Genomic DNA, 20,108 nt, shown 5'->3' with positions numbered 1-20,108 from the left:
TATCTGATCAACTTACTGATTTTAAAAGTTATATACGCAGTCATACGTTACTCTAAATCTCCATCTGCGGGAATTTAAAAAAAACTGAACTGGGAAAAGCTAAATTTAAAAAATCTAGGTCAAATGTAAGGTATCTATAAAATGACCAAACAGGATTTTTCCACCTCTGAATATCCATCAATCTTAATCCACAAGTTACTGGCACAACACAATACAATAGCTCCAAAATTTTCTCTTTTAATTACACAGTCAACTGGATGCCAACAATTCATATACACAAGTGAAAACCCTAGAACATATATACTTCCAAAATAAATAAATGCTGAATCCACTTAAAAATAAAGAGCACACCATTATATTGTGGGATTTTCTAACAATAGGTTTTAACTCTGCAACCACTGGTAAGAACATTTTGCAGTACTAAATAAAATTATAATAAAATTGACTTCTAATTATAATTACCTCTTTTGCTGCACGTGGCAGCTGGAGTCAGTGACTAAGCAGCAATCCAGAGGGCACAGAGGGAATAATGGCCTGGAGGCAGACTGACTGTAAAGGTCGGGGCCTTCTTTAGTTTCTTGCATACAGTATTTACAAAATGGGGAAATTGGCAAGTGACCAAAATGTGAAATTGTCGAAGTTACATCACTGAGCATTTTGTCTGATGCCAGTAACTCTCCTTTCTTTACACTGAATACATTAGAAGTGTAATAAAGTTTGTATCTGCAAGCTGTAACAGTCAGAACAGTGTACCCAATGACCTAGATTCTAACATCTCAGTAGCATCTTATTGAAAATATTTTAGTAATGATGGAATGCTAATTACAATTCAGCACTTTTTAATATATATATCTAGTACGCTTAAGGGAACCAACACTAGCTGTACCACAACCAGATGGAAACGTATCACAAGCTGTTATTTCCCTATAACAGAGAAACAATGCAAAATGCTGTAAACATCCCACGTTGCCAGTGCAGGATTATTCCCTATATTGAGTACATTCCCATACCTTTCCTTACAGAAAGTATCTGCATTATAGCCCTGATAGAAATCAGGGAGGTGGCCACTAATCAAGGTTCTCCTCAAACTCTGTGCATGCACAGCCTCTGCTAGCAGATACCCTTCACAGACTGATGGCCTGCTGCATAAAAGTCCAGCCACTGGTCTCCCCTTTCACAAAACAGCCAGAGGAAAAACTGGTGGTGGTACCCCTCTCCTTATTTGTTTTAGCCCAGTGGTTAGGGCACTCACCTGGAATGTGGGAGTCCCTGGTTCAATCCCCCCTTTTACCTGACAGGGAGTAGGAATTTGAATTTGGGTCTCCCGCACTGCAGGAGAGTGCCCTAGTCATTGGGCTATGGGGATTTCTCAATCTCTCCTCTCAAAAATGTTCCACTTTTTGTAAAATAAATAGTCCTTGAAGAAGGGATTTTAAGGGCATGTCTATATGGTGATTTAGTGTACAGCAAGCTGGGATGTAAATCTACAGTGCTCTAGCCTGCCACACACGAAGTGGCTATGTGGAGCCTGCTGCCTTGCGCAGCAGAAATATCAGCACTACCTTCTTCTCTGACTGTTCTGTGGGTCTTCTGCTTGCTTTTGTCAAAATGCCTGAAAGGCTAAATGAAATGTTTCAGAATGAAACATTCTGTTTTGACATACCAAAACATTTTGACTTTTTTAGTTTGGTTGAAACTATTTGGCAAACTCTATACAAATTTGCAAATAGTTTTGGCAAACCAAAACTGCATTTTTTGGTGCATTGTTTTAAAATTGTCAGCCAAGTCTAGTGATAAGTGTGGGGAATGGAATGAATGAGGAAGAAGAATGAGGCCTGGTCTACATATGAAAATAGCATTGTGTCAGCAACTGGTTTTGTAGAATCAGTGCTGCTCACGGATTTAAGTGTAAGTGCAGAGGACAAAAACTGTGTTTGGACTCTGTTCAGCTATACCTCTCACTAACACTACACTATTTCCCATGTAGACAAAGCTGAATCAATAGAGAGGCAGAAGAGCGGAACAAGTGACCACCCACTCTGCTGAAATCTTCTCCATCCAAACCTGTCTCTTCTTATCTTCACTATTAATTGCAATCCCTGTTTTATAGGCTATCCATGTTCTATCAAGTGCAGAATGCTACCACCCACCTTCTCATGCATACAAAGAAGCATGACCTTCTTCAAAAAACTCACTCATATGAAGGATATAAATTTAAAATGTGCCCTCCACTTTATAAATCTCTCCATGGACCCACTCCAATCTACTTATCAGAACCTGCTCTGACCATCCTACCTTTTCCTTATATCACTCACCTATTCTCTGTCCCACTGCACAATCTCACACCTTCTTTACCACAGCTTCTGCCACCTGGAATAGCCTTCTTGTGTATCTCAATTTCAGACTCTCCAGCTCATTTTAAAAGTGAGGAGAAATCTATTTTCTCTCTTTCTTGCCTCTAGCTGAATTTCTCTCTACTACTGCTATTTAATATTTAACTTGGTATTTATATGTAATGATTAAGCAGCATTTTTGGGTGTAGTTTATATGACAGATGCTGTAAAATAGCCCTTACATAGAATAAAGTTGTGTTGTCTTGGTTACCAGATACGTTATCAACAAAACTTTGGCTTTGTCTATTTCCTTCCCTGGAAAATGTTGACATCTTTGGAATGGATGTAACTGCTGCTTGGTATATAAATCATTCCTTCCTCTTTTTCTGCCTCTGCTCCCACACCCCGGCATTCTCCCACATCTACCCTTTTTTGGGGAGTGAGGAAGAGAAATAAGGAGACCCTATGCTGGAGGTCTATTCACATTCTTATATGTCCAGTATGTGGACGCTGGTTTCTTAATTACAAATAATCTTTTTTACTATAGTATCACTGAATTCTACTATAGTATCACTGAATTATTTTTAGGCACCCATTATAAGGAATTCCAGCACGTGTACTTAATGATCAGATTGTTCAGCAACTGATATCTTCCTTTTTCCTTGTCCAACTATGCAGAATATAATTCTGAAGTGCAACATTAAACACTTAAAAAAATCCATGAAAGATGCCTTTTGACCCTGACCCTTAGTAAAATTTCTTTCAAGACAGGCAGCTTATTTCTTCATTGTTCAATTTGCTTTGTGCATTTGACAGCATGTGTGTGTAGCCAGTTTCACAGATTCTTCTATATAGTCAGTCGATTGTCCCTTTTTTCTGTGCAAGACTCACAGCAGCAGGCTAGAGAAAACACATTTAAAAAACAAAAACGCCATTGTAAAACCACAAAAGGCCAGGGGAACCTAATTGCAGATGTAGAACATGGCATTACTTTTAACTTTTTTTTTTTTTAACTGACTAGATTTCAAGTTAAGGGATAGCTCAGTGGTTTGAGCATTGGCCTACTAAACCCAAGGTTGTGAGTTCAATCCTTGAAGGGACCATTTAGGGATCTGGGGCAAAAATCTGGGGATTAGTCCTGCTTTGAGTAGGGGGTTGGACTAGATGACCTCCTGAGGTCCCTTCCAACCCTGATATTCTATGATATGATTCTATGAAGTTGATGTGTGTTTTTTATTTTAAAGGACAAGAGAAAAAGATAGCCCGGGTTTAAAAATGTTAGCATTTAAATGGCCCCTATTAAGCTTTGACATCTCATTTAGGTGAGTTTACAGTTATTATTGTTTGGTCAGAGACAGATTTTTTGCAAGGCTCAGTTTGGCTAACTAGGCAGTAGAACATTAGTTTACACTGTGATAGAATTTGCAGAAAATTGTGGAATGTAGCAAAAAAAACTGAGGAAAGATTGAAACTGCAGGAGATACAATTTGTTTAATTTCTGTAATTTTCTCCTGTGGTCAATATTAAAAAGTGCAATTCTACCCACAAATGGGACTTCTAGGAAGAATGGCATCATGGGTTTTCATGTTTGCTGTTGCTCCATGCATCCAATTTGCTCAGTTTGCAAATGTAAACAAAGTTTTTTCTAAGCGCCAGTGTCACGGACTCACCCTGCTTTGACAGCCAAGCTGAGTTCGTCCTCTCTCACACACCACCATAAGTTAAGGGTCTTCCAGGTCAAACTATAACCTCAGTTACACTTGTCAACCGTACAGTTTTCAGTCCAGGCAGAGGGTTTCTCCATGTTACTTTCTGCACAGTCTCTGGGGATAATGCTCTGATAAGTATGTTCGTTAAGGATGGGAGGATTTATTTTTAATAATAATCTACTGTCCAAGGCTAAAAACAGAATTGGCACCTGACCACTGTGTTGGGTAACAGCAAAAGCCGTGGCTGCTAAGTCCATGCATTAGTCCACCACAAACTCATTAGCTAGCGATATTATCTTTGGAAGAGACCTCAATCAGCCATGGTCCAGAAGGTCAAGAATAAGTCATCATACCAGAACACTGTGGTTCTAGTGAAGCAACTGGCAGCCAGTAAAGTACTAAGAACCATTGATGAAACTTCCAAGTCCCTTCTAAGAGTGGCTATCTTCCTGTCCATGGCATCTTTTCAGAAAAAAGTCTCCCTCAGCAAGAATCATCATGTCTTTTGCCAGGGATACTACTGCTCTATCAGCCTTAGGGAGGATAAAAAGAATGACAGAAATGTAGAGCTGGAAGTGCTCTTGGGTGGTCATAAAGTCCAGCCCCTTGTGCTGAGGCAGGGCAATGTATACCTTGACCATACCTAGACTGGTGTTTGTCCAACCTGTTCTTAAAAATCTCCAATTCTGGGGATTCCACAACTTCCCTTGGAAGCCCATTCCAGAGTTTAATTATCTTTGTAGTTAGAAAGTTTTTCCTAATATGTAACCTAAATCTCCCTTGCTAAAGATTAAGCTCATTACACTTCTTGTCCTACCTTCAATGGATAATGGAGAGCAATTAATCACCATCCTCTTCACAACAGTCCTTAATCTATTTGAAGACTGTTATCCAGTCCCCTCTTGGTCTACTTTTCTCAAAAGTAAATATGACCAGATTTTTAACCTTTCCTCATAGGTCAGGTTTTCTAAATTTATCATTTTTGTTGCTTTCCTCTGGACACTCCAATTTCTCCATATCTTTCCTGAAGCATGGCTCCCCAAACTGGACACAGTACTCCAGCTGAGACCTTACCAGTGTCGAGAATAGTGAGATAATTACTTCCTGTGTCTTACATACAACACTTCTGTTAATACACCCTAGAATGATATTAGCCTTTTTCGCAAATGCATCACATTGTTGGCTCATGTTCAATTTGTGATCCACTATAACCCCCCAGATACCTTTCAGCAGTACTAACACCTAGCCAGTTATTCCCCATTTTGTAGTTGTGCATTTGAATTTTCCTTCCTAATTGCAGAACTTTGCACTTGTCTTTACTGAATTTCATCTTTCTGATTTCACACAAATTCTCTAATTTCTCAAGGTTGTTTTGAATTCTAATCCTGGCCTTCAAAGTGCTTGCAAGCACTCCCAGCTTGGTGTCATCTGCAAGTCTTATAAGCATACTCTCTACTCCATTATTCAAGTCATTAATGAAAATATTGACTAGTACCAGACTCCAGACCCAGGACCGACCCCTGTAGGACCCCACTAGATACCGCCTCAGAGTTTGACAGTGAACCATGGATAACAACTTCTTGAGTATGATCTTTCTACCATTTGTGCACCTAGCTTATAGTAATTTCATCTATATCACATTTCCCTGGTTTGCTTATGAGAATGTCATATAGGACTGTATCAAAGGTCATACTAAAAATCAAGAGATATCACATATACTGCTGCCCACCATCCACTAAGCCAATCACCCTCTCAAAGAGAAAATTAGGTTGGTTTAGCATGATTTGTTCTTGATAAATCCATGTTGGCTATTCCTACTTATCCTCTAGGTGCTTACAAATAAAAATTTGAAAATTTGTTCTGGTATCTTTCCAGGTATCAAAAGTTAGACTAATTGGTCTTTGCATTCCAGGACCCTGATGAGTTTCAGAGATTCTCTACAAAACCTTCTACCTTTGTTGGGTATTTTCTATTATTCTTGAATGATCCGTTCAAAGGAGGAACAAATGGGTATGGTAAATTACATCTTCAGTTTTGAACGAAAGATCTCATTGGTGGCTCCCACTTCCTCTACATGGTTTCAAAAAGGTCTGGAAGCAAAATAACCTATCCTGTTTCTCTTGCTCTGAGTTATCATGGTCCAAATTTGAGAGTTCTCATTTTTGAGGGGAGAGCTAGAGCTCATGGAAGCAGATAATATTCTAAAGCACTGTGTCTTTTCTTGGGCTGTTTGTTGTTTTGGTGAGGGAGAGACAAGCATCAAAAGGTCAGTTTCTTCTTCTCTTTTGAGTCACAGCTCACAAAGAAGTCATGAGCCCCAGTTCTCATCATCCAATATCCCTAGGAGAGCCCAGATTTTCCTATTCAGAAGGAGAGTCCTAAAGGATGTTAGATTCTTTACGAAGTGACTCAATTATTCCTTAAAAACCTGGGCGGGGACCATGGAATTTTTTCCTTTGGAAAAGCAAGTCTGGGGCAAGGAATAAGGGGCATGTGGATATGACCTGAAGAGTCCTTGATTACTGAAGGAGGTTCAGTCTGGCTACTTCCAAGAGCTGAAGAGGATTAATCTGATCTTCTGGAGGTGTCTCCAGAAGAGCCCCAAGAGGTGTGAGGGAATGCATAGACTCCAACAAACTGTCCAGACTCTAAACTCATTCCCCTGGGTAAGCAAAGGTCCCTGCCTGGGAGCAACTGTAGCAGAGCTCCCCTTTCTGTAGCTCCTGAGAGTTCTCTTGCCCTTCAAGCTCCCTGCATTTGGCCTATTGCATCACGATGGAGGAGGGGAGAATAAATGGAGAGAATGAGCTCATTGGGCAGTCCCATTTGAGAAACAAAGTTCCAGAAATTTTAGACCCCTGAGGAGGAAGAGAGTGATGAGATGATTTTTTCTTGATGCAATCCCCAAATCAAGTACAAGAGATGAGGTTTCAGTGGCTAAATAAGGAGTACTGAACTGTCACTCTTTTTGCACCACCTGAGGCACAGAATCTGGCAAGGGTGTGGAAGGGGCAATTCTCAGCCCAGCCTTATGGACAAGTCTGAATTGCAGTCATTATTTGCTGGAAGAAAGGTGCATCACAGGTGAGAATCCAGAAACTAATTAAACAGGTAGAGTTTGTCATGTCATCTTTTTTGCTTCTAAATACAAGATTGTAAGAAATCCAGTGAGAGAGAGATTAAATGAACAAACACCGGTGACACCAATAATTGGCCTTATTCTGAAAGCTTTGTTAATTCTCAGTTAACTGCAGGATAGAAGTAATTTCATGTTAAAGTAATATTTAATCAACTCAAGACAGCCAAACAAAATGCTTCATGATCTGTTTCAAAAACAGTTTGTTTGGTGCTTCATTTAAAGCAAATATTATACAAACTCAGCCTAACTAGAAAGCATTTGTTTTAGTTCAGAAATAAGGAGAGTAATTTCAGTTAGTTCTTTAGTGATAGAAGACTTTCACCCCTCCATCAACTGCCTCAGATTCCCTGCCTCAGCACATTATCTGCAAATTCTATACAAAAGGAAAAAAAGGCCTAATAATTTTTAAAATAGTATGAATACAACTAAAAATGTATTATATTCCAGTGAACCAACAATGTGCCAGACATCCCCCTGCCTTCCATACACACACAACAGATCTCATCCTACACAGCTTGAAATCTATCAGCAGAACTTTACCAACATAGATAAAGTTAACCAACAAAAGAAAATTAGTCTTAATTGATATAATGCTCCTCTCTCTCACAAAGATACAAACTCTTGATATATACTCTCGGTATTTCAATTCCCTTAAACATACCAAAACTGCTATGAATTACAGCTGCAGTTACTCTGATTTATATTTTCTTAGTTCAGAGACTGAAGTTATGTTACCATGGTATTAAAATCACATGAAGGCAAGAAAAGCTATTGATAAATTGCTACATGCAAAATTAGACAGGCTTTAATATTTCAGAAAAAAGAGTTTAAAAAGGCACAATTAAAACCCAGTAAAATGAGTTTAACAGCTCAAATGACTATGCAGCTAATAACAGGTACAGTGTGCCTTCTTTTAAGTTCTACTATAAAGAAGAGGTCTTTTGGGAATGACACTGTAAGGATAACCTTATACAGAAGATGCCTAAAATAGTGAGGAACCAAAACTTTTGGAACAAGTTCAGTATAAATACTCCATTATTATGAATAGTTGCATTAGACAGCTCCACTCCCAGAATTTTTCAATGAACACTGTGTGTATCCTTGATTCTGCTAAAGCATTTACCTTTTTTCTACTCTATATTCTGGCAAAACAATCCTTTTAGTAAACATACATTCAACATTAAGATTTCATGTATACACTAAAAAAACTGCCTTAAAAACAAAATTTCAGCTGGTGCAGTTGTGCCACCATTGTAACTTTATCAAACATAATTCTAAAATTATTTCTAAAAAACAGTAGGTATATCCTGTAAGACGACAACAATGAACCAATCATTTTTTAAAAAACAGCTTTAACAAAGCTTTGCCACCAATATGAATAGCACTTTTTTTTTTTTTTTTTTTTTAAAGTAAAGTGGCACTTTCAGTAGAGCAGATGCCACATGTGTTCTGATGAGGTTTTCTATCAGAAGTCTGACAACTAACGATACTTAACATGAGCAAAGTTAAAGAACGCCCACTTAAAAATTCATGCTTCTGGATGAAAATGTTTACCTATTGTTGTCAGATAACATTACCTATGTATCTGTTGTTACCTAATATTATAAATGATTATGGGACATTATGTTTATTTTTATCAGCTTGTTTATGCTATGTCTTTGACAGCTCTTCCTATATAGTTAAGTTCACTGTATAGCGAGTCAATTTCTCCCAGTTTGTGTGGATCTTTCACACAGCAAAAAAGGGGGAACAATTAAAGAAACACGACAGTGTAATTGTAAAACCACAAAATCTCGAGAATTTGAAAATATTTTTAATTACATTTCTTAAATTGGCTAGAGTGGAGAGTGTCCCTTTAATATTTTCTCACTTTAAAGATATGAGTGTTTGTAAAGCACCTTTGAGATCCTTGAATGGAAGATGCTATAAAAGTGCAAAGTATATTGAGAAAAGCATGTCTGGATGCCTGATATTATAAAATGCTATCAATTTAATATTACAAGCAACAACTTTGAAAATTATTACTATTCTGAACCCAGGTAATAGGATTCCATTCTCTTAAAATCACTCAGTATATAGTAGTAAAAGAGACAGTAGATAAGAACAGTTTCAGGAAAGCCACTTCTGTTAGTGACACACTGGTATTCAGTGAGATCCTGCAAGCCAGTTTAAGGACCAGCAGGTCTAGAACCCAGGTCTGGAGAGCTGCCAGACAGCAGACAGCTCTATGCACACTGGTAAGAAGAGAACAGTTAAGTTCACTGAGAAAACTTGGACAAAGTGACCAGCATTTCCTAATAATCAACAATACCATGGGAACCTCCATGATTCTGAACCCATCTTTCTCTGTGCAATCCCCTCCTGGCAAATATGTTGAAACACCAAGTCTACTTGTAAAATTGAGGTTACAGTAAGGGGGGGGGGGACTAACAGAACACAAAAAATAGCAAAGAAACTGGTTGTTAGTCTCTGCCTGAAATTGCATTATACCATGCACAGTAAAAATGCTGTGCATCATTCACTGACACTGTATAATAAGCTGAATAATTTTGCTCAAAATGCTTGTCTGCTTCCCAGTGTATTTTCCTATGTATGTACCTGTATGTACACTTACTAGTGTGGTTAGCCAGTATCTATAGTTTCTTAATAGAATAAAAAATTAACAAAACTAAATGGTCTGTACAATTTTCAAAAACTGCTTTTTTGATTGCTGACCACCAGAAGGTAAACAAGTCTGTCTGAAACTGAACTGCAATTGGGAAGATACAATGGCTGCTATGATTTATTGCCCAATGTACATGCAAATTTATATTTCTCTATACAAAGGACCTATGAAAGTTCATAGTAAGAAGTGACTACTGAATGGTTACAAAAAATATATATACTACTACTACTTTTAAATAAAAGTGTTTTTTTTTTTTAAAAAGTCACACACCTTTCAAAGTGGAGCGGCTAGTAGGTTTCCCAACGTTATTTTTCTGGTGCTTTGTTGACATACGTTTCATCTGTCGGGGTGTGCTAGGAGGAGAGGTCCCATAGAAAATGTCAGCACTGGCTTCATCTGATAATTCCTCAGGTTCAGATTCAGAAATTTTGCAAGCAACATCTTCTGACTTGCACTCTGGTCTGAACAAGGGAAAAGAAAGTCAGAATATGGAGTTAAAAAAAATTAGCTAATTACTTTAGAAAGCCAACCCACTAATATGTCACCTCCCCACATCTGTACTTTCCTGCCACTCCCATGTAACAACTCTTTTTACCAGCAAGTTTGCTGATAAACACAAGTTTGCTTTCACCGCCCACTAATGCAGTTTTGTTACCATCCTGTGTGCAGTGTATATGTAGTACTTGTCATACATGTAAATAAGAAAACTTTTAATGGAAATAACAAAAGTTACCATATAGGCCTACTATACAGGTAAGAGAACTAGGCATTTTAAAATATGTGTGTGTAAGAAAAAAATTGTGGGAAACCAAAAGTCAAATAAGGGATGGATAATTTTAAGCAAGGCTCAAAAAATGTACCTAACTACTGAACACTACCAGAGTTAAATTGGTCATTGTCCAACTCCAGTCCTCCACTACACTTTGATCTCCACTCCCTCTCATAGGCATTGCCTAAGTCCATCAAGGGAAGCACTCCACTCTGTCCAGTACTCTCACATCAGGGAGAGGGAAGTTCAGTGCCTATTCCATCAATTTCAATATAAAATAAGTTTCTTCTTGGCCCAATCTCTTGTTTCCTGCTTGTAGTATGAAAATAGTAACCCCCCCTCATAGGTTTTATTTTGCTTGTTAACAGTTTTTTGTTTTGTTTTTTAAAGTCTACCTTGATTGTTAGGGATAGCTTTATATATTATACAAATCTTCCCAGCTCTTTTGAAGTATTACATGCATACACATACTATACACATACACACACACACAAACACATTAAAATGAATTAAGACGACAAGCACAAGCTCCTGACAGAAGGAGTTGTCTTTTCTCTAACTCCAATCCTGTAAACTCTTAGACATATGCTTAGCTTTACCTCTGTGAGCGGCCCTATCGATTTCAATGGAACTACTTACGGTAGTAAATTAAATACATGCATGTTTGCTGGATCATGGCCCACGTCTGTCTAGTGCACAGCACAATGGGGTCCCAATCCCAACTGGGGCCTTTGGGGGCTTCCATAATATAAATATTACAATAGATGAAGCAAGTAACACTGCCTATAGTTAATGGTGCCTGACACTTCTGATTATAAAATACCCCATCTTCAGTTGCTTGTAATTTTGCCAAATTTCCAATCTTGATTTTAAAATGGTCAGTGATGGAGAATCCCCCACAACCCTTGGTAAGCTGTTCCACTGGTTAATTTTCACCTTTAAAAATTCACACCTTATTTCCAGTCTGAATTTGCCTAGCTTCCACTTATGCCCATTGAATCACATTATGCCTTTCTCTGCTAGACTGAAGAGCCCATTATTAAATATCTGTTCCCCACACAGGTACTTACAAACTACTCAATTCACCCCTTAATTTTCTCACTGTTAAGCTAAATAGATTGAGCTCCTCCTTGAGTCTATCACTGTAAGGCATGTTTTCTAATCCTTCTGTCATTCTCGTGACTCTTCTCTGAACCCTCTCCAATGTATCAACACCCTTCTTGAATTGTGGGCATCACTACCAGACACAGTATTCCAGAAGAGGTCACACCTGTGCCAAATATAGAGGTAAAATAACCTCTCTACACTTACTCAAGATACCTGTTTATGCATCCCAAGGATTCATTAGCCCTATTGGCCCCAGTGTTGTACTGTGAGCTGTTGTGACTACTGGGTCTACAAAGTGTACCCTTATTATAAGCTCAAATGTAAAAAAAAAATATATATATATATATATATATATATATATATATGAATGTTCATAAGATGTTACAATAACCAGGGAAAATAGGTCCAGTGTTTACAACACTGAATGTAATAACAAGCGCAAATGTTGGATTAGTCTAAAAACAGAGGTTCTCAAACTGTGGTCCGCGGATAGTTCCCTCTAAGGTGCGTGCCTGGGCAGCTGCACACGAAAGAAAGAAGGGCCACTAATTAGGTGCCTGGACCCTGGAGAAGACGCACATGTAAGGTGAGGTGGTGGCCTCAGGGGGAAAAGGTGGGAGGGGGAAGTGGGGTGAGAAGAGGGGGTGGGGGGAATTTGGGACTTGCAAGGATGCAGTGGCCAGAGAAAGAGGGGGAGAGACCCCCCCCTTCCCAGCCCCAGCTCGGGGGCCGCCCCAGTGGGGAGAGACCCCCCCCCTTCCCAGCCCCAGCTCGGGGGCTGCCCCAGTGGGGAGAGACCCCCCCCCTTCCCAGCCCCAGCTCGGGGGCTGCCCCAGTGGGGAGAGACCCCCCCCTTCCCAGCCCCAGCTCGGGGGCTGCCGTGGCAGGGGAAAGACCCCCCCCTCCTTCCCAGCCAGAGCTCGGAGGCTGCCGTGGCAGGGAAGAGACGCCACCCTCCCCTCCTTCCCAGCCCCAGCTCGGGGGCTGCTGTGGCGGGGGAGAGAAGGTACATCCATCGCATTAGAAAGGTAAGACTACGGATATTAAAATCTGAGTTGTGTGCTTTTATTTGTAGAACAAAAAACGTTTATTATTATGAAGGTTTTTTTATATAGCGCTTTTATCTAAAGCGCTTTACAATCGTTAGCTAACGGTACAAACAACATTTGGAAAGATCATTAAGTGGTCCGCCGAGACCCTCAGCAATTTTCAAGTGGTCCATGAAAAAAAAAAAAAAAAAAAGGTTTGAGAACCACTGCTCTAAACCAAAAAGGCCACATGGATATAATCTAAGGACTGTTCAAATCATGCTTGGTAAAAACAGAAGATGTGGAACCAGAAGTTAATAGACCAAAATTGGTGTGATGGATATTACGCCTAGTTGGTGGACAAAATAATGAGGGGCTGAACTATGCTGACCACTTTTTTCCCTTTTGGGGTTTCTTAAAGAGAGACTTAGAAAAAAGATCCATTCAGTTCAGCTCTCCCCCTCATCTCCTGTCCCAACTTGCATCCCAGCTCACCTTGTCTCATCTCATCTTCCCCTAGCTCATCCCCATACCTGCCAGCACTGCAACTCTTCTCGCTCATCTTGACTCATCTAAAGGACTTTCTTTCTGAGAAGAAGGATTGTCTTGCTCCTGTTTAAGGAACTTTGTTTTCACCTGGGAGCACTGAAAGTCATCACATTATCATGACATCCAGTCCTTAGGCCACCAATGGGGATACCTAATAAGCAGCACTGCAAAGGCACACAAGATCCTGTATTGCATTCCCCTTCCCTTGTTTTATTTTCTGTTCCACTATTCCTTTCCTTCTAGCCTGTCTCACTCTCTTGGCTTTTCATCGAATCCTGAAGTCACCTATACTGCTATCATTCAAACCTGCCTTGTCTAAAGAGTAAGCTCCAACCAGATGACAGCCCTGACTAGATTGTAATTAACCAGGGTTAAAGCAGCTGGTGTCATGGTCGGCTTGCCTGCCAAAGCATCCACTCGTAACTACCTAGTAGTACAATGTTCCAAAAAACATCACCCAAAGCCATATTTTACCCATCTTTTCTACCCTCTCGTCCAACTTGCATCTGTTTATGAACGGGATAAGTGACTGCCCTTCACATCAGGACAGTGAGTAAAATTAACCTTTTCCTTTTCAATAAAGAAAGGTTGTTCAGAAAATAAGAGACTGGTATTTTGATTCCAAGAGACTTTGATAGAGTTTCGCTGTCCATTTTGCATAATTAATCAACTACAGTTTCAATACAAATGCTTATTTTAATTTCTTGTTCTTTCTTGTGTTTAACTAATAAACTTTCAATTTGTATGAATGCTTTTGGGTGTTTGTCAAGTAACGAAGGGCTCTGTTTAAAAATAACCCCAAACCTGTCTATCACTGTTTATAAACTCTCTCACTGTCCAACACTAAACACCTTTAACTCTTTGTGCCTTTGAGATCAATATCTATAGAACAGGGCTCATGTTCAGCTGATTATCCATCTCCTCCACCCCAAATCATTTTCAGGGTCACTGCTTCCCAAGATAGAGTCCCCATTCATGTAAGTATGCTCTACAGTCTTTGTTCCTAGATGTATACATTTAGCCACATTAAAACCCAGTTTATCAAATCATCCAGATCCCTCTGAATCAGTGACCTGCCTTCATTATTTACAACTCCCACAATTTGTGTGTCATCTGCTAACTTTATCGGTGATGATCTTATGTTTTCTTCCAGGTCATTATTTAAAATGTTAAATAGTGTAGCGCCAAGAAAGGATCCCCGCGGGACTCCACTAGAAACACTTTTAATCCAGTTAATCTGTGCTATGTTAATTTTATATCTTTCTAGTTTTGTTTTGTTTTGTTTTATGATGCGGTACCAACAAAAATGCCTTACAGAAGCAGAAGTATATTACATCAATACTATTACCTTAATCTACCAAATCTGTAATCTTGTCTTTAAAAAGGTATAAAAAATATACATATTAAGTGTTCAGGTTGAAATTTCTCATGATACGTTTCTGAAAATAAATAGAAATTGAATAACTATCTATTCATTGAATGATGCAGGGCTCCTGTAGGGAAAAAACACTAAGTGAGCATATAATAAGAATATCAATTTATACACACAAGGAGACCAAATGAAGGTTGCACAGGGAACCTTAATTCTGGCATTACCTAACTTCTGAGAGCTTGACTTTGCAACCTTAACTTTCTTTGAATGTATTTTAGTTGGCTGTAATTGTTGTTATATGCCTACCATTCCTTCTGATCACTAGGCTTCGCTGTTTTATCCATATACCCTGACTCCTCTATGTCTTGCCTTTAAAATAAGCAGTTTGAGGCAATGATTGTCTCTTATATTTGTATACAGCTAGCAGCATGCTGTCTCTCTTATAACTGGGACCTCTGAGTACTATCATAATGACAATATTAATATGCTTTCATGTATATGTTCTACGATAAAAACAGAAATAAGACCATTTATTTCAACATCAACATGCAAATTCTGCAGAAATAGGTTTGAAAATAAGCACGACTCCTAACACTGAATAGCATGGCTAGCAAACAGACAAACATGAAATTCAACAGATCAGAACATTTTCGTATGATGATAGACGCTCAATACTGCATAAATCACAAAGCAATCTAAATATGAAGGTGAAATCAAAATATAATTTTAAAGAGAGGAGACACCAATCTTGTGGCAGTATTGGAATACACCTATAACAAACAATTAAGGGCCTGATTTTCAGGTTGGCCTCAATGCAGACTATTTTGGCACAAATAGATGTCAATGTGCCTACTCTGCACCAGCAAGTTTGACAATTACTAATACTTAAGGGCACAACTATTTGCAGATGCAAAAAAAGAGACTGCTTTTTAAAATCAAGTCCTACACAAGGTGGACAAAAATGATAAAAAATTAAATCATTTTTAAAATATAAATGATTTTTATTTAAATACACTTCTACCCCGATATAATGCGACCCACATAACACGAATTCAGATATAACGCAGTAAAGCAGCGCTCCGGGGGGGTGGGGGGGGGGGGGCTGTGCACTCCGGTGGATCAAAGCAAGTTTGATATAATGTGGTTTCACCTATAACGCGGTAAGATTTTTTGGCTCCCGAAGACAGCGTTATATCTGGGTAGAGGTGTATATATTTTAGTAACATTGCTAGTTCCCTACTTTCTTCCCATTTTAAAGTCTTAAATTGCTGAAGTGGATGTTTTATACTTCTCTATTAGAATCCTAATTATTAGGAGAATTTTAGATTTTACATAGAGATTTTTTTCTACTAACAAATTTCATACTTAAAATGATCATCTATGCTGAAAAAAAAACAGTTCAGGGCTTCTTTAAAACCCTTACTGCAAGAACACCACAAAAACTCAAACCATAAAATCCATCTGCAAACAGACCATGCTATATCTGTAACTTACATTGAACTACCACAAGTCAAGAAAGCTTCAATTAGGCTATGTCCCTACAATCTATATCCTTCCATCAGAATCGGCAGTTTGAAATCAGTAGGACTCATGCACCTAAATCAATTAATGCTTTTGAAAAATCCCACCCTTCAGTGCCTAAATATATGCTAAGGAGACTAACTTCAGGCTATTTTTTTTCCCTTTGTGTATTAAAAAAGTTCAAAATAACTTTGCTAACCTACCAAAACAAATCTAAACAACATTTCATTGTTAATACAGAAGCAATTTGGTTTTGAAGTGACAAGGAGTATATGCCGCTAAGAAAAGTTTAATTATATTTTTAGCCTTTGAAACTGCAAACATTTATGCACATGCTTACCTTTAAATACAAATAATCCCAATGAAGTCAATGGAATTATTCCTGCGAGTAAGCTTACTTAGATTCATAGATTCTAGGACTGGAAGAGACCTCGAGAGGTCATCGAGTCCAGTCCCCTGCCCTCATGGCAGGACCAAATACTGTCTAGACCATCCCTGATAGACATTTATCTAACCTACTCTTAAATATCTCCAGAGATGGAGATTCCACAACCTCCCTAGGCAATTTATTCCAGTGTTTAACCACCCTGACAGTTAGGAACTTTTTCCTAATGTCCAACCTAAACCTCCCTTGCTGCAGTTTAAGCCCATTGCTTCTTGTTCTATCCTTAGAGGCTAAGGTGAACAAGTTTTCTCCCTCCTTCTTATGACACCCTTTTAGATACCTGAAAACTGCTATCATGTCCCCTCTCAGTCTTCTCTTTTCCAAACTAAACAAACCCAATTCTTTCAGCCTTCCTTCATAGGTCATGTTCTCTAGACCTTTAATCATTCTTGTTGCTCTTCTCTGGACCCTCTCCAATTTCTCCACATCTTTCTTGAAATGCGGTGCCCAGAACTGGACACAATACTCCAGTTGAGGCCTAACCAGCGCAGAGTAGAGCGGAAGAATGACTTCTCGTGTCTTGCTCACAACACACCTGTTAATACATCCCAGAAGCACATTTGCTTTTTTTGCAACAGCATCACACTGTTGACTCATATTTAGCTTGTGGTCCACTATAACCCCTAGATCCCTTTCTGCCGTACTCCTTCCTAGACAGGCTCTTCCCATTCTGTATGTGTGAAACTGATTGTTCCTTCCTAAGTGGAGCACTTTGCATTTGTCTTTATTAAACTTCATCCTGTTTACCTCAGACCATTTCTCCAATTTGTCCAGATCATTTTGAATTATGACCCTGTCCTCCAAAGCAGTTGCAATCCCTCCCAGTTTGGTATCATCTGCAAACTTAATAAGCGTACTTTCTATGCCAATATCTTAAGTCGTTAATGAAGATATTGAACAGAGCCGATCTCAAAACAGATCCCTGCGGAACCCCACTTGTTATGCCTTTCCAGCAGGATTGGGAACCATTAATAACAACTCTCTGAGGACGGTTATCCAGCCAGTTATGCACCCACCTTATAGTAGCTTCATCTAAATTGTATTTGCCTAGTTTATCGATAAGAATATCATGCCAGACCGTTTAAGTGCAGCATTAGGGCTATAGTTTAACATTTGGGTTTTTGTCTACAGCAATTTTGAAAAATTCAAATAAAACATCCTACAAGTAATCGCACTGAAATACTAGGTTGTTTATAAAATAGTCTATTCGTTATACATCTACAATTGCAACAGCACAAATTATCAAATAATTTAAGCCTCAATCTTATTTACATCAATTATTTTTCAAAAAGTCTTTTAATCATTATTTAAAATTTGCTCCACCATGGCTCTACATCTACAATCATTTCATCCAAATGTTTATTGCAGCAATGCCATCACTCACTATACATTTACTGTTGGATTTGGACTAGCCTAAACAATATTAGACTAGACTTAATTATAATGATGCGATACTTGTGTGCTTCAACCAAAACACAAGTCCATAAAATATCATTTACAGTTATATATAATGTGATTACTAACTAAAATTTCATTTTTACACTATCAATAAATTTGAAACAGCAATTTCACTGTTTGGTACACAGTCCATTTGATAAAATGTGCAAAAATTCCATTTGTCACAAGGCATTACAGTGTATTCAAGAAAGCAATATAATGAAAAAATTATAACTTATCAGCTCAATAGGACTACTCATGTGGGTAAAGTAACTCAAGTGTGTAAGTGTTTAGCGGATTGGGTGCCAAATGCCCCCTCATCTAACAAGGAAAGGGAGGCTGCGGGGGAAAAAATGCAAGTAAATTTTATTCTAGAACAGAAAAGAGTTTCACATTGTAGGACACTGATTTCCACAATCTATATTATATGTAAAGAGACTCCTATAATCACTAGGAAAATATACAGGTATTTTCCTACTTCCGAAAATTCAACTGTTTTGAGTGACAATGTTTTTTCAAGACTGACCTATTTGCTAGAGAAGGATAAGAGCATACTATACTGCCACCAACCAGTAATATGAAATAATAATTTATAATAGACTTAGTCACACTAGAAGTGAAAAAAAAACACATCACACAGTGTTAAGATTAATCCATTTAATATAACTATCATCTCTGGTACCCACACTACTATTTCTCTGAACCTCCTCTAACTGCGTTCTCATCAGAAAAGACAAAAGAATGATCTGAGTAACTAATTGACACTAAAACGCTATCAAAAATAAAACATGCAAAGATTAATTTTAATGTCATTTCCAGAGAGATGCAGGGAGAAAGAATACTGAGTAGATAAATTAAAGTTGGACAACAAAATGATACAGCTTTCTCAGTTGTTTCGAGTTTTTGTTGTCCAACTTTATAAAGTATTAAAGCATACCTCAAAATCTGACTGAGACCTAATAGAAACAGATAGGAGAGCAAGTGCTTACTTTATACACATCTGAAAGAAAAAAAAGAAAAAAAGAAAAAAAAACCCAAACATTTTTTTAAAGTCACCATCTGTTGGGTTAATGAGGAAGAATGGAACAATGCTCTCTCCTACCATGAGAGGGTCAAGATGTGAAGCAATTATATGGAGTGCAAAATATACTTACACTTCAATGAGGATTGCCATGAAAAAATAAAAGGTGTCTAAAGAAATGAACTAGTAATTGTTCCATGAGAGGAAAAGGCATTCAACATGTTAATTTCACAGAATTTAAAACTGTGTATGATTAAAATAAGAGTCCCAGAAAAAGAAAACGTGATTATATCCTCACTCCAAGGATCTGAAGTATCCCGCCCCCCATCACATTCCACTCACTCCACTGGGGTAAAATTTTAACTAAAGTTTGTGTGAACATGAACCCTATTCCTGTGCATATCTCCCCTTAACTCACTACTAGATAAATATCCTTTCTCCTTATCCTCCGCTCACATACCACAACTCTTATTTAATTGCATTATGGTTGCTTAAGGACGACAGCTATATCCTCCAGAGCATTACATCAATTGTTGCAATGTCATATCTGTTATGCCTTGCTGAATGAGACTGCCTTCCTTAGTTCTGCTATCTACTCCAATGGCAGGAGAACAATGTATCATTAAAGGCTGGATCCTCCCCTCTCCCTTCAGGCTACTCATGGCAGTGAAGTCACTACCATATGGCAGCAGCATAATTTTTAAACATTCTGTGTCCCATCTCCATCCTGTTTCCTCTTGCCATCCCAGCCCAGGGGGTGAGAAAAAAGTGTTTATAACACTGTAGGCACAACATTTGGGAGGGTGGGGGGTTAGACAAATATGGCAATCCCACTTCCAAAGTTGGTGCTGAAAACAGATGTCCTCCTCTAGCATGCCTCAAAGATCCATAGTTCCTGGCGCGCACGCGCGCGCACACACACACACACTCCCCCTCCCTCCTAGTTTTCCTAAGATTTGTACTACAGACCATTGTGGTTCAGTCTCCCCAACCAGTTACACAGATAATGGTAT

General features: G+C 38.6%; 1 protein-coding gene across 1 annotated transcript in view; it reads right to left on the bottom strand.

The window, feature by feature from the left end:
* The window catches only part of MAP3K4 (mitogen-activated protein kinase kinase kinase 4), a 207,067-nt gene that overhangs the window by 94,989 nt on the left and 91,970 nt on the right, over positions 1–20,108 (bottom strand). The window contains exon 5 of the mRNA XM_065401448.1: positions 10,117–10,307. Within this exon, the coding sequence (XP_065257520.1) occupies positions 10,117–10,307 (191 nt within the window). The remainder of the gene's footprint in view (positions 1–10,116; positions 10,308–20,108) is intronic.

This window comes from Emys orbicularis, chromosome 3, assembly GCF_028017835.1.
Source record: "Emys orbicularis isolate rEmyOrb1 chromosome 3, rEmyOrb1.hap1, whole genome shotgun sequence".
In the NCBI taxonomy this organism is placed as follows: Eukaryota; Metazoa; Chordata; order Testudines; family Emydidae; genus Emys; species Emys orbicularis.
Note: the sequence above shows the minus strand (reverse complement) of the source record. Positions and strands in the feature narration are given on the sequence as shown.